The 14,437-nt window shown below is 39.5% G+C and overlaps 1 protein-coding gene across 3 annotated transcripts in view; it reads right to left on the minus strand.

Annotated features, from left to right (window-relative positions):
* The window catches only part of hspa12a (heat shock protein 12A), a 70,181-nt gene that overhangs the window by 23,876 nt on the left and 31,868 nt on the right, over window positions 1-14,437 (minus strand). For all 3 annotated transcript variants that reach the window (XM_022194330.2, XM_022194331.2, XM_022194329.2), the window contains exons 4-7: window positions 10,629-10,815; window positions 9,375-9,479; window positions 9,060-9,176; window positions 4,279-4,450 (exon numbers count right to left, since the gene is read on the minus strand). In XM_022194330.2, coding sequence (XP_022050022.1) covers window positions 4,279-4,450; window positions 9,060-9,176; window positions 9,375-9,479; window positions 10,629-10,815 — 581 coding nt within the window. The remainder of the gene's footprint in view (window positions 1-4,278; window positions 4,451-9,059; window positions 9,177-9,374; window positions 9,480-10,628; window positions 10,816-14,437) is intronic.

The following is a 14,437-nucleotide window of genomic DNA, read 5'->3' on the forward strand; positions in this document are numbered from 1 at the left end:
TTCAGACGATTTATAAGATTAATTTAACAAAAACGTAAACAGGCCTAATCTTTTGTCTAGATGTAGATGGTAGGGAAAGGTCTACTTTATCCTTTAAGAATGAGGTGCACAACATAACTTCACAACTTCATGCAAAAAGCGAGGGGGGTCTGAATACTTTCTGAAACAACTGCAGACTGTACACCTCTACAGAAATCTAAGTAAGGCATCGGGGACAATCTGTCACAAAATGCGACGCAACAATCAGGCTGCTCACAGTGTGATCATGCAGTAAGGGTAAATAGCTTAAGAGACTCCAAGACAGTTCAAGTGGATCGTAGCAGACTTGTGTTACTAAAGCCCCTTTCAGGCATGGGATATGGAACACTGTTGGCTTCATCAACCTATTAATGTAACAACATTCTAGTCATTTAGATATGCGTCATTCATACAAGCCTAGTCAATACACAAGTGAAGTATAATGGACAATAATACAACAACAGGTAAAATCTAAACTAATAGCACATCACCAGGGTGTGCATTCAAGCAAGATGTTCAGTTGCGTCAGATTAATGGAACAGAGTGCATGTCTGAAAGGGGCTTAAAACTATCTTCCCTCTCCAGTTTACACAAAGTTCAACCCATTTCATCCATCCTCATCACACACCTTCAGAATTCTACACTCATGCTCCATGAATAGGCGTGTAATTTCACCTCGGTCAAGTTTATAGTGTGAGGAGCCATTTTTAATTAGTAAATGTGTTTCAGCAAAGCAGGTTTTGATGAGAAAATCTTCTAAAGAAAATACAAAAAATTACCCAGTATATACAACTACTGTCTTCTAGCCTAGGTTGTCTACCTGGGATGGCATTTAAACCGTGTGATCTAAGGTTGACTGTCTAATAGCAGGAAGACCTGGCAGAAGTAAATGTCAGAGAGACATTTCCTCCTGCATAGAGGAAACAATACAGAACAGGAAGGACAACTGTCCTACTGTCGTTAGCAGGGCATGAGAAAGGTCTTCCATTAAAATTACATCATTCCAGCAACATCCCAACACCAGCAACAGTCACCTTTCAAGACTTAAAAAAATAACTTTCAATTGAGCAGATATGTGGTAAAACAATCAGGAAGTTCTAAAGTTTAGTAATACCTAAAGAACAGGCAGTTGCAGTGAAGCTGTTGGGGCAAAGATTCAGTGGCAATGCTCAAAAGAAAAATGACTGGTTCTAACTGTTCCTTTCTGAGTTCCTGTCAAAGACTTGAGGTGAGAAAACTTATAATATCCTAACAGATTATTCAGTATGGACCCTTAACACTCTGGTCACTGTACCAGTTTATCACACAATAAAACTCCAGCTGCCAGGCCTAAAGGAAATCCATTGCAATTTTGCAGGTACAGTATCATTCATTTAAAAAAAGCACCGAGGTTTGGATTAGAGCAAAACTGGATTAACGCACAGTAATGCCACATGCTTTGAAGCTAAAGTTATTGCTCGCATTTGCATGAAATCAAAGTACTAGTCAAGGCTAGAAACAACTGATGAGGTGAAGTGAAAACAACTTTGAATTGCAATGTGCAAGCACAACCATTTCACAAGGAATGATGAGTCAAATTATGTCCATCTACACATATAAATTCTGTGATATTCCTTGCAGGGAATAATACTGGCTTAGCTCTTAGTTCACTTCTCTTTCACAACTGTACAGAAGTCAGTGGGAGTCAAAGATAGGCTTTAATGAAACATTATGTAATGTATCTCTCACAGTTAAAGATGAAAATGCTTTTACCCAATTCCTCAAATACAGCAAGTGACTTAAGTCACTTTTGCAAATAAATGTGCCTCACAAAATGACTTCCCAAATAATTCAAGTGCAATGTCATCACTCTCAGCCTTTGCTCCAAGCCTCAAGTTGTACATTTTCCATTCAGCCAAAACAGCTCATTATATAGTATGCAGGTGGACTAATGATGTGGTTTGTGTTTTAAAGAGACTTCCATAGCCTTTAGCTGTAACTAATCATCAGAAATGAAAAGGAAATGTTTGCTTTCACCTCGTGTCTTCAAGCAAAACCAGCCCAATAGAAAACCTCCTTGGCTGCACCATCCTGATTACTGATGGCCACAAACTACTTAAAACACGGAGGGTATATACCAAGATGCAAAAGAAATGCTCGTATATTAAACCATTCAGCAATGTCTCTGAAATTTCAGAAGGCATCTCCATCAAAGCAAGGGCTTTGGCGGATGTAAAACTATCTACCTTGGAACTTTAAAGGTCATGGTTTCTCTGGTGAAAGTGCAGATAGGAGAACAGAGTTCCTCAAAGTTCAGTTCAATTCAGTTCTATTAAAGCAACACCTATTTATAACTTCACTTTACATAATAATGTAAACACCATACACAATTACAGCGGTTCTTGTTCAATAGAGAATGTTCCTGTTGTGAAAATGAAAGACCATTCTGTGACGTACTTGACACCAGCAGAGTATTACTGCAGAAGGAAAGAAGTGCTTGAGGACCTACTGCTCTGAGTTAATGAGTGTCACTGGTAGAGCTCATTGCTCCTGTAAAGATCCATAACTACAATCGTTCTCAGTAAAGGGCAAGTCCTTGTCAGCCCTACTTGTTTTGTTCTTGATTCTTGAAAGATTACATTTTTACAAGTTACACTGTTAGCTTTCTGACTAATTTAACAATGCTGTCATTTTGTTTCATCCTTTATTATTTTGCCTAACCTCTACAGCCATGTGGTGGAAAAAGAAATTTTAGCTGGAAATACCTGGAAAAAAAGGGACCTTGTAGCATGTTACTCTAGATGCAAAAGTACAAGAGAGTTGCGGAAGAGGAATGCGAGTTTGATACCACCTGTTGATGAATGCATTGCTCTTTTTATTCTTCAGTAGACCTTTACAAAACTGTTCCTTTCCATCTCTCTTTTACAGAAGAGAGCTCCTCTTCCTCAAACAGTGTGGTCAATGGTAAATGGCACACTGCACTAAACTTAGCATTGTCTTCTTTTCTGATTCACAATCTGTAGCATTTATCAGAAAAACAACTAAAACACTTCTAAACCAAACAGTGATGCACTGTATTTCATCAAATAAGTAGCAGGGTTGTTGGTTTTAAAGCTGACACAGGTAAGACGTACATCACTTTAGGGAAGAACAAAATGTAAACTGTTACGACATGCTTCTATAAATATGAGATCAATGAACCTAAAATCATGCACCAATAAGGTGAATGTCTTAATGCATCTATTTAACTTGCACTTGCACCTGTACACAAGTACTTTTTCAAGGAAACGTCTTCAAAGTCTTATAACATGAGTAAACGCATTCATATGCACAAAAACAACAAAGAACTGGGTGCAAAACATTTTTCTTTTTACATGATTGTCTGCTTTGGATAACAAAAATTAACGTGTTGAACCGGAATGGATGTTGTTTACATGCAAGTGGAAAAACTTTGATTGTCTTTATAGACAATACATAAAGTAAGACTAAAGTGAACCTTTTGTGTTTTGGTGATAAAAACATTGCATGAAACAATAGTGAAGGACTAAAAAAGGAAGATGTGTGTTTTTTTTGCTGTTGCTGCTTCTCATGTGTCAGTTTAGGCTCAGTATTGAATGTATCTGGAAGTTTTTTCATTGTCACTTGACTAGAATAATAACTAAAGACTGATTATTGACAATAGTATTATGAACAGGAATAAAAAAGATTCCCTTAATCAAATGTAAGTTATTAGGGTTTACTAATAACTGATCAATTAGCCATATCCAGTTTAATGAATACACATTTGGGTGGTATAGGAGTTGGAACCTTGATGCCCTGTCTCCACCTCCAGTCATTACTGGACACACTTTGGTTGTCCAGTTATGTCACCACTGCAAGATGGCAACTATAAGGTTTGTTTATACAGTAATAATTTGTGGTTGAATATCTCATCAGAAACCAAGTGAAGTTGTTCTATGTGCAACAGAATCTCAGAAAAGAAGCAAAAGCAAGTTTAAATGTGATTATTTAAAAAAAAAAAAAAAAAGTTGGTGTGCCTTTGAAATCTTAGGCATTTGGTGTTTGAGCTTAAAAGTTAACATTGTTACCTTGGCCTGGAGACACTACGGATAAAAGCAACATTCATTAGGAGGAAAAAACAGTAAGTTGCAAGAAACTTGAAATTCACACAGACAAATCAGCAGTGAATGGTGAAGTCAGAGGTCACAAGACCTGTATGAAAGCATCATCATGGAAGTAGAGCAATCAGTGGCCTTTGAAGTCAGTGTATTTGGGACATACCTTGGGTCATTGCGCTCCCCACATTTTCAGTGGGACTGAAGCCGTTCTGGGTGGTCTGGGTGCCAAGGTCCACCATCTGGTGGAGGCGGAGCTTGCGACAATAGATTGAAGCTGCCTCGGGTTCTAAGGCGATGATCAGCTGCTCTGGGTTTTCACGGGGCACCAAACCAGACTGCACAAGGGTAGAAGATAAACAGGACAGGATGCTTCAACTCTGACATGACATGGAAAAATGCTCAGTTTTCAGTCTTTTTAATGTCTGAATAGACTTTGTTTTGGTTTTGTTGTCCTTGTGTTCACATCTGGACACAAAAACAGTAAAAGCTCACCTGTGTACTTCTGTAAGACAAAAATGTTTGGGACATGACACGTTTGGAGTTGTGTGGTAAGGAATATGATGTGAATAACACAGTTTGTCCATGCGGTATCTGTTGTACACTATGTAAAGTATTGAGGTCACAGCTGTTATGGGCAGAAATACACCACTCTTGTCATGGTCCTGACAGAACCTTGCTCCTTTTCCCTTGGTTTCCACTGTTCTACTCCCTTCTCTGGTGTTTCTTGTCTGTCCTCTCCACCTGTTTGTATTCATGTCTGTCTGTGTGTATACTTATATGACTATGACAACATACTTTCTTTATGCTGACAACCATCGTACACACCTGGATCTCAACATCCAATCTACCCCCGGAAACAACTCTGGTACAAACCTCCGTTTTCCACTGGATGGTTCTGCTTGCTCATGTGGTAGAATCAGTAGTTCTGCTCCACTGTTCTGTTTGAATAAGACTTACACTGCTACCGCCTGTGTTTCAGGTCCCAGCCTATGAGACCTCCACCTTATCCGCAGACTGGCAATCCATCAACTGGTTCAGACCTTCAAGCTCTGCTCCCCAGTCCTCTACAGTCAGTAAATACATGCTCCTGATTACAAGTCGCGCACAGCGTCTGTGCCAGCCTCAGACACTCAACTCGTACACCTATCAGGAAGTCCACCTGGACAGAGTTCATCACACTAAGACTGTACTGCCTGACACCCCACACAGGGTCAGCCACATTAAGCCCCTTGGAGCAGACGGAGTTAAGGACCTTGCTCAAGGGCCCAACTATGGTGCTGCTAGGGTTTGAACACTGCACATTCTAATCAGTAGCCCAAACCCTTAAGTAACACTACCCCAAAACAATGATCCAAGCAAAGGTCAACATGATAAAACCACATCAATATCAGAAACAACCACAGAAAGTGGAACAGCAGCAGATCCATCATTAGCTCATCGTCTGATAATGTTATTAAGGATGTAGGAGAAGGTGAGGCTACATAGTGACAACTGTAAGCAGTCATTTGTAGCAATTTCCCTTCTCTAAAAACAAGACAGATTTATGTGTATACTGCTGGCTCCATCATTTATCAAAAAAATTTAAAAGACACATGAGAGACGTGGATCTGTTAAGAAAGGGGGCACAATGCTTTGGAAGCACTAAAATTTATTGGCGTGTAAATAATCTGCAAGTTATGTAGTTATGTCCATAAAGAACAGAGACTTGAAGCGATAAAATATAGATACATGTACAGAATGTAGCATGAGTAAAAACAAGACCTGTTAGACAGCTTGTGTTAACAGCTCTATAGATAACAACGAAACAAAACAGAAGTAAGACAAATAGATGAAAAATACTGCTGCAAAGCTTCCTGTGTTACTGTTAGTGGGTGGCATGTTTATAGTTGCTAACTAATAATAATTTAGGTTTGATCAAGCACTACCTGTCACAGTTTGGGTCTAAAGTCAGTATGAAAGTAGCTTTAGACCAATGAATCAATGTCCACTCAAAAAGATTCTAAAAGATCTTCTACTAGTAAACCAATCATATTTTCAGTAATACATGATGGTTTTGGCTCTGTTAAAAATAGGCCCTCTTGTAAGTGTGCTCACTTTGAACATTATCGCTTCATAAGTAAGAAATTCAAAGCATGTGGACTTAACATTGTCTCTCAGTGGGTAGAGTGGCCATCTCGCAACCGGAGGGTTGCGGTTCGATCCCCGGCCCGTCGCGCTCATGTCGAGGTGTCCCTGAGCAAGACACCTAACCCCTAATTGCACCAGGGGCGCTGTACCGCGGCTGACCCTGCGCTCTGACCCCCCCAGATGGGGGGATATGCGAAAATCAGAATTTCCCCTCGTGGGATTAATAAAGGATAAAAAAAAAAATAATGCTGCCCTCCCTTTGTCCTGAACTCATCCTGTCTCAGATTCTGTCTCAATACACAAAGTTCTACTGTGTCTGTGACTCAACATTGTATTGCACAATTTATCAGTAAGAAGAAGCGAAATATTGTACTTGATTACAATACTTGCCCTGTTGGTACAAACAGAACTCATCTTCCAATTACACTTTGTCCAACAACTGTTGGACAGCTGAAGCTTTTTTGACGACACTTACTGTGTCCAGTTTGCCACCAAGGAAGTATGCATGCAAGTATGTAGACACAAAAGACAAAGTGATTGTGTGGATCACATGGCGTACATACTAAGTGGTTCAGGAGGAATACAAGCACCACTACACCTTTGTAATCAGTAAGGTTTTCTGATAAATTTGCGGTCATTGCACAATTGCTAAATGGGATGATGATCCAACAATGCAATCAAGAGCCAAGAATGTGCCATTAGGGCCAGAGATGAATGAAAAACATTGACTGTGCTCTGATTTAGAGCTGCTGATGAGGAATGGGGTTTCGTTTGGACTCCTACAGAAAATAACAGCAGCTATAAATGACATTGTATGTCATATAGGTTTATTGTTTTTCAGAATTCGTTTCAGCTTTTCTACCTTCCTCACAGTATTCTAGACTCCTTTAACAGTGTCTCTCTCAAACAGGCAGCTCTGCTTTGAACAGGAAGTCCTAAGACGCGGCACTGCTTTTATTGTTTGAAAGCAGGAGCCAGACAAGAAATAGTGATAGGTTAAGGATGGAGGAGCAGAGAACAGAAAGCGCAGTGGGTTGTGTCATGGTCTCTGAAGAACTGGATGATGTGATTAGAGGAGTGGATGCAGTGCTGATTTCTTGTTTTCTTCCTCCCTCTCCCTTTTAACAGCCAATCAAATGAATCCCACTGCCTCATGCTGAGTCACTGTAGACGCCCAGCTTCCTCCTGCTCTCATTGGAGTTTTAATCACATCCTCTCTCTCTGTCAACTCTCCCCTCCACCCTGCCTCAAACCACTGCAGATAACAGCTGAAAGCCCTCCTCCTTTTACTGTTCTTGCCCTCCTCTTTCTCCTATTTGTCCTCACGCACACCAGGGAGATGGCGACGAGGATTAAATGACGATATCATTGGGGAAGACAGGAGGGAAACGAAACAGAACCAGTGTAGAAACAGAGCTCAAAAAAATCTAAACGTGCTAATCTGTCTATACTGCTTTGAAATCTACTGTGGATGCGCATGCGGTTCCATTCGTACTACAATATACGTATTGCACTATAGAGTACACATTACTTTGCTACACAAATGTGGTTGTTTCTGGCTGGACTTGCACTCAAACATAACCAAGTAGGCAGGTCACATATAAGCAGCTGAGAGACATTTCTTCTCTGTGTACATACTGTATACTGTGTGCTAAAGGATTAGTGTCTGAATATTAGCCTGTGAGCTAATTCAAAAGTGACAATTGGGGGTGGAGTGTGAACCTAAACTCTGTGGCAGTGCTAACTGATGAAAATCGTCAATTATTAGACAAGTATTAGAATTTTTGACCAAGCAGATTTACTAAAGTGTAGATGACATCCACTTCTATACAGCTGCTAATTGACCTAAGGCCACTTAGAAATTTATGATGGACTCAAAATTTATTGAAATCAGGACAAAAAAGAGATCCTACCTAGGCTAAAGGGGAACAAAACAATAAATTGTCTCCACTCAGGATCTCTGTACATCACAACCTAAAAATCTGACATAACATTCCTGCATTTAAGGAAGACGACAAGGACAAGATTGTATCACTGAATAGGATCCAATCAGTGATCACATAATTTCTGTTAAAGTGTGACCTTCACTCAGATTTAGATTAGAATCATGTCAAGCATCTTGCAATTGTTTATGTATGAATCTACAGATTTGCTCGTAGAGGTTTGGTTGATATGATGCAAAGACATTCTACCCACTAAATGAAAGGACATGATAATGCACAAACCAGCACTCCTTGCCTTTGAAGTATCTAATCAATTTTCCAGCAGTATATTTAAGGCAGCAAGTAAAACCGGTCGCTGCACTGATTTCCACAATCAACCAAAACAGATTTAAAGACACTTCACTACACATTATGAAGGGCCTGCAAGATGGATTTACATTTGTAACATCCCTTTGTGCATAATGTGTAACATGCATGAAGTTATTGGTCTTTAGGGTAACTTCAGTATGGATGGATGGTGTATTGTCTTTCTTCACCTTCGTCTTTTCTTTGTGTCTCCGTATTGATGACTGACTCCTGTGTCCTTTCACAGACTGTAGGTCACTGTGTGTGCATATGGTCGTTAAGCATGAATGTGAGCCTTGACTCCTGTGTGTCACTGCAGCAACAGCACCCTGAGTATTGTATGGCCTCAAAACAGTGAGGGTTCATTTGTCACAAACATATTTTTACCAAGCTACAAGGTAAGAGCCTGCCTTTTTTTAAATCAAGTTTTGGAATCAGTCGTCTGCAAACTAGTTGTGTGCAGACTAGATGCAAGCTGGAGTCTGGAAAAAAATTAGCAAACAAACGTGAATGAACCTTCTCAGCCTACCTTATAGGCAGCTTCCCTCATGAACTGCTTTGCAGGCATTTTCCAGATGGCAGGAACTGTGATTACCCATCTTACATCGTTGTTATCAAACTCGCCGCCCGTCTGATCACTTAGCTCCTGTAGAATAAACATTTAAACACAGTCTGCTCGTTACACAGTTCACTAGAAAGGTTAGTGTCTCACTGTGACGATCATAGTCAAAGGTTTCTGAATTCACAAAAAATGACTGTTATAACAAATGATTGTAAACAACTACACTAATCAATAAGTACCCAAAGGTACATACAAAAGTTCAAGATGGAAGGAAAAGTTTACTTTTAGTGCTTGTTCCTTAAAGAAAGCCAGCGCATATGCAAAGATGTCCAGAGCTTTTACTCGCTTCCCATTGGCCGCGTGGAGGTCAGTGTCAATGGACAGATTCTGGTTGGAGGGAGAAGATATCACAGATAAAGTTGCATGAATGAAAAACAGTACATTAATTTATTCATCGTGTGAATTACATATCTGTGGTGTAAATTTCCAGTTCCGTGTTTAACACTCACATTCACATCCATTCATACCAATGACCAGACGATCCTGAAACTCATGGTCACCAAAGAAGGATTTGGAAAGGTTTTTGTGACCTCTGACCTTTCCTTTCATTCAATCATCAAGCTTCAGTACCAGTTCCCAAAAGCACTGTGGACATTTGTACTGTAGTGCAACTGTCATGGAATTTGCTGAGAAAATTCATTCCCCAAGGGACACAGTGACAACAACAACAGGCACGCATACCTAGTGTGTCTTTATACGTATTTTGCAGGTGTTTACGTGGTGTGGTTGACAAGAAGCACAAGTCAGGGTATTAGCTGGTTTCACAGATACTGAGGCTGCACTAACAGCTTGAGGCTAAGTTAGGAGGAAACCATAAATTAACCTGAAACAGTGTCTGGAAAACAGCAAGAAATAATGTTTTATGATCTGTATCTTAGCAGGCAATAAAAATTATAGAATAAAAAAAAGGTTAACAAAACAGAGAAGAAAAGCATATGGAACTGAAGACAAACTGATCTTGATCTAAATCAATCGATCTCACAGTAAACAGGAGAGCATCGTAGTGTCATGTGATGCTGAAATGTCACCATTATTTTTATTCTACATACATTTATTATATATATATGTACAAATTCAGTAAAAATGAACAAACCTTGTTATTTCTGCTATCACATGTTGTTAGTAAAACACTTTTACTGTATATCGGCCTTTCTCAATTACAATAATCAATACAGACATGGGCCTAAAAAGCTTTATTTCATTTCCTGCAGTGACAAATGGGCAGCAAATAGCCCTGAGCCATCAGCCGCTGGCAGAAATGTCTAGAAAGAGACAAAGTCAGCAATGTGCTGCAGCATCAGCTCAGGCTCACCCAGCAGCAACACCATCCATCACACCAGCCAAGGTGAGAAAGTCAGTGAGTGATGAGGAAGGAGTGTGCCTGTAGTGATGCTGCTGGCTAGAAGAGCAGCTTAGAGAACTGCAATGTATTCTCTGCTTGTATAATATGTGGTTAGTGTACGTCTGAATCCTTACTGCGGTTGTATGAAGCTTCATTTTGAATTTTTCTAAGTAGAGCCAGTGTTTGGACTCGCTGGGGTCCAGGTCATGGTAGAAGTCACGAGCCGCATAGCCAAAACTGTGGAACTTCCTGTCTGGAGTCAGTAAAATGGTGGTTGGAGTCTTCTGATTGGACACACCAGGGTCTCCACCCTCCCAACGCCTAGAAAGAGAATAGTCAGTTATCAGTACATGTAAGTTAAAGCTGTATTTTTGTCATTTGAAATGATCAAATATTGACTTTTGAAGCCATTAGCACCTTGCAAATATCAGTCAAGCAATATTTTCTCAGGTAAAATCCTATTTAAGCACCACTCTCAGGACTTTCATGCAGCTCATATCAGTCATTTGTAAATATTCCACGAGTTTGAAATTAGGCCTTCGGTTCTTTAAGTAAAGACATGTGAACTTAGCCCCTTGGCTAATTAAGCTACACAGTATTTCCGGACAAATGGAGGACAGCTATTAATAGTGTTACCTCTGTTCCTTGGGAGAAGTGTATAATGGAATTATGGAGGCCATCTCACTATGAGCACCTGATGCGAAGAGGAACTAATTTGGGAGATCTGGGAAAAGACTGGATGGAACAGCTTTTAGCTAATTTGAGGTTGTTGGGATTTTTTTAAAACATAAAATAATGACCAGGAGGACGCTTTGAACCAGTTATCTCAAATGTTTTACATGAACCAACATAAGCCAATGGTGATATTAAACTAAATACAGCTGTTGAAATCAAACCCCTTGAGTGTCATAAATTGACCTACTGACTGTTTACTTGTTAATTCAAGAGCTTTAAGGAATGTCCTCAGTTTAAAAGACTACTAGTTGCTCCTCTCAGCTTGATGCCACCCAAAAACAAGCTTTTCTTAAAGAACAAAGAAATAGTCTCAGATAAAATTAATCCAAAATATAAGAAGAAGTTAATGGCAGTACACAACAAACAATATTCATCCTAGACCTGAGTGACGGCAGTTTTGAAGGATATGGTTGGTATTATATTTGTTCCTTACGGTTTCATGGTAAGACCCAAACCAGCAATGAAAGCATCTTACTAATGAGTACTGTGTGTGAACTAAAGTCTGATGTGTCATAGTAGTCTGTAGCACAGAGCTCTATTGTGGCCTAAAAACAAACAACTGAACCGCACTGTTATACAATGACATATTTCTTTGCTACCATGCCAGAAATACTAAATGTAGCCAAGAATAAACACACTGAATTTAAAGACAAATATAACACTGTGTTTATACCAACTGGCCCAATCTAATGGATGAAACATCTGGTTTAAAGGAAGTATTTATTTAGATATTGTGACACAGTTCAAGAGCATCAAATGTGTATTAATCTGCACTGAAAACAGCCTCAAACAAATGTCGTAGTTCATAATTAAGTAAGGTTTGCTAAAATTTACAGTCACCAGTTGTTTTGGAAACATGCTATGCCTATTTTTGCTTTCTGTAGATTTTCTAATAAGTTTGGAGATCAATGCCACAGACAGCTGTAGTGGCTTTGTTGGTTCTGGTCATCATGGGATTAACACCAGTCAGAGCACCAGCAAGAAGCCTGTCTTTGCTGGCCTCACACCACCCTGAACTTCTATCTCTAAAAAGTTATCTGTACCTCAGACTGTTTTCTGTGTTTAGTGGGATGGTCTGCCACAGTCACGTCCCTGCTCCATTTTTGCTTATAATTACATTGCTAATGAATTTATATTACAAAGAGCAAACTGACATAGATGTAAAACTACATTAGCAGCAAAACAACTGGACAAAGATTTTGTTTATTATAACTGTTTTCTCCGATGTAGAACAAAACTGAGGGCATAAGAAACATAGAATAATACACTTTGGTGAGCTGGACATCAGATCCACAGAGGACCAGGTTGCTGCTTTCCTAGAGTGCAAAGAGATCCAACTGGACTGCCATAACATCGAGGCATGTCACCCTTTGCCTAGAAAAAGTGCCACCGGCAAGTCGGCTATTATCCTAAGATTTGTTAATAGAAAGCACAAGATGGTACTACTAATACAGGGGAGAAAATTAAAGGGAACAAGTGTTTTAATGAATCTAACTAAATACAACGCTGAAATAGGCAGAAAAGCACGCTAACTGAAAAAGCAGGGAAAAATAATGAACATGTTTACCAGCGACTGTAAAATATGTCTAAAACTGAGCGGGCCACAAGACAAAGTGCTGGTTATCAAGAAGACGGTGGAGCTGGAGCCATAAACAGTGGACACACAATGAACACTAAAATGTAATCATGTTACATTCCTCAAACTAGCCACTGCTTCCCTTGACAACTTTGAACACTCTAAGCAATACCTTTACCAGCCCCATGAGGTCGTCACCAAGAATGGTGTTCAGTTAGCAGAAGAGCTACTTTAGCTACAGTAATAATCCATATTATGGCAAGAACTACTTAGCTAAGTTAAGAGAAACAACAGTCCATCATTACTTTAGGACATAAGGGTCAGTCACTCCAGAAAGACAAACAATAAACAGCAGCTCAGATTAGAGCCACATCAGTGCTTCCCAGAGTAATTGCAAACGTTTTCAAAATATATAACATGGCGGCATGTTCAAGCTAATGCCATGTTAAAAATATGTAGGAGGGCAGGTAATGTGGGAAGGACTCCTACAGTTATGACTTGTGAATGACTCAAATAGCATTTTGTGCTACTGCTTCTTCTCATTACTGGAGATTCCTGTTGTCCTCATCATAACCACTATAAAAACTAAACAAAAGACATACAGGGTACATTTCTTTAAAGATGGTAAGACTTACAAGCAGGTACACTACAATTAATGAACATCATACATGTACAGTGTTCGATATGTGTGGGTTTAAAATACTGTACAGTTCATTAGAGGGCAAAATCTGTTTAATTTTAGCATCTGATTACCGTACTTTGAGCAACAGACTTTGGCTGACAGACTTTTAATCACAATGTTGTAAAGCTGTCTTTTGTTCATGAAGTACTAAAATGTCAGAAAATACTTACAATACTGTGTATTTACAATGACAGGACTACAACTTAGAACTGACTGTGAACATACTAATAAAAAAGTTTTGTTGTTTTGCTGTTGCCCTGTTACCTGACACTTATACACATATGAAGTGATGAAGAGAGGAAACTGTGCAAACGAGCTCAAAAGCATATTGTCAGAAAAGCACAGGAGCTATAAAAGTGTCTGGTACCGGTTTCACAGCATGAGGATACGCTCACTGAATATTGTACGTACTTGAACACTGAATGTGTGCACTGATCATTTACGGCAATAAAACCACTGACTGGTGAAGGGAAAATTACTTATCTCATTATAATGCAGTGTTGCTGCACACTGCTGCACTTTGGATCCCTGCACTGCACCATGACAAAGCAATGCCAAGAATGTGAAAAATCACACATGAGCCGGTCTACTAAAACACCTGTCAGCCTGTGGTGGGATGGAGGCTGTTCACCCCTGTGGTGCCCACCACTAGGTTGACCTGAGAGGTCATGGGACTTCCAGAGTTGGACTCTAGCTTCTTTCACATGCTAACTGTCAGCACTAGACACACAGTGGAAGGTCTCAATTAAAACTCAGCATTTCAATTTTATTTCAATCTAATATAATACAAGTTATCTCAAAGTAAGTAAGACCAATAAAAAGCAAGATTACACTGTCATATGTATGGCTTTTGGCACACTGCGTCCACTTTGTTCACATTAAAATTAAATCTAGTCTTTTCATCTTAAATTTCTGTATATCTGTATGCCCTAGAGTAAATACAAAGCTTT

The sequence above is a fragment of the Acanthochromis polyacanthus genome, chromosome 15, assembly GCF_021347895.1.
Source record: "Acanthochromis polyacanthus isolate Apoly-LR-REF ecotype Palm Island chromosome 15, KAUST_Apoly_ChrSc, whole genome shotgun sequence".
NCBI classification, from domain to species: Eukaryota; Metazoa; Chordata; class Actinopteri; family Pomacentridae; genus Acanthochromis; species Acanthochromis polyacanthus.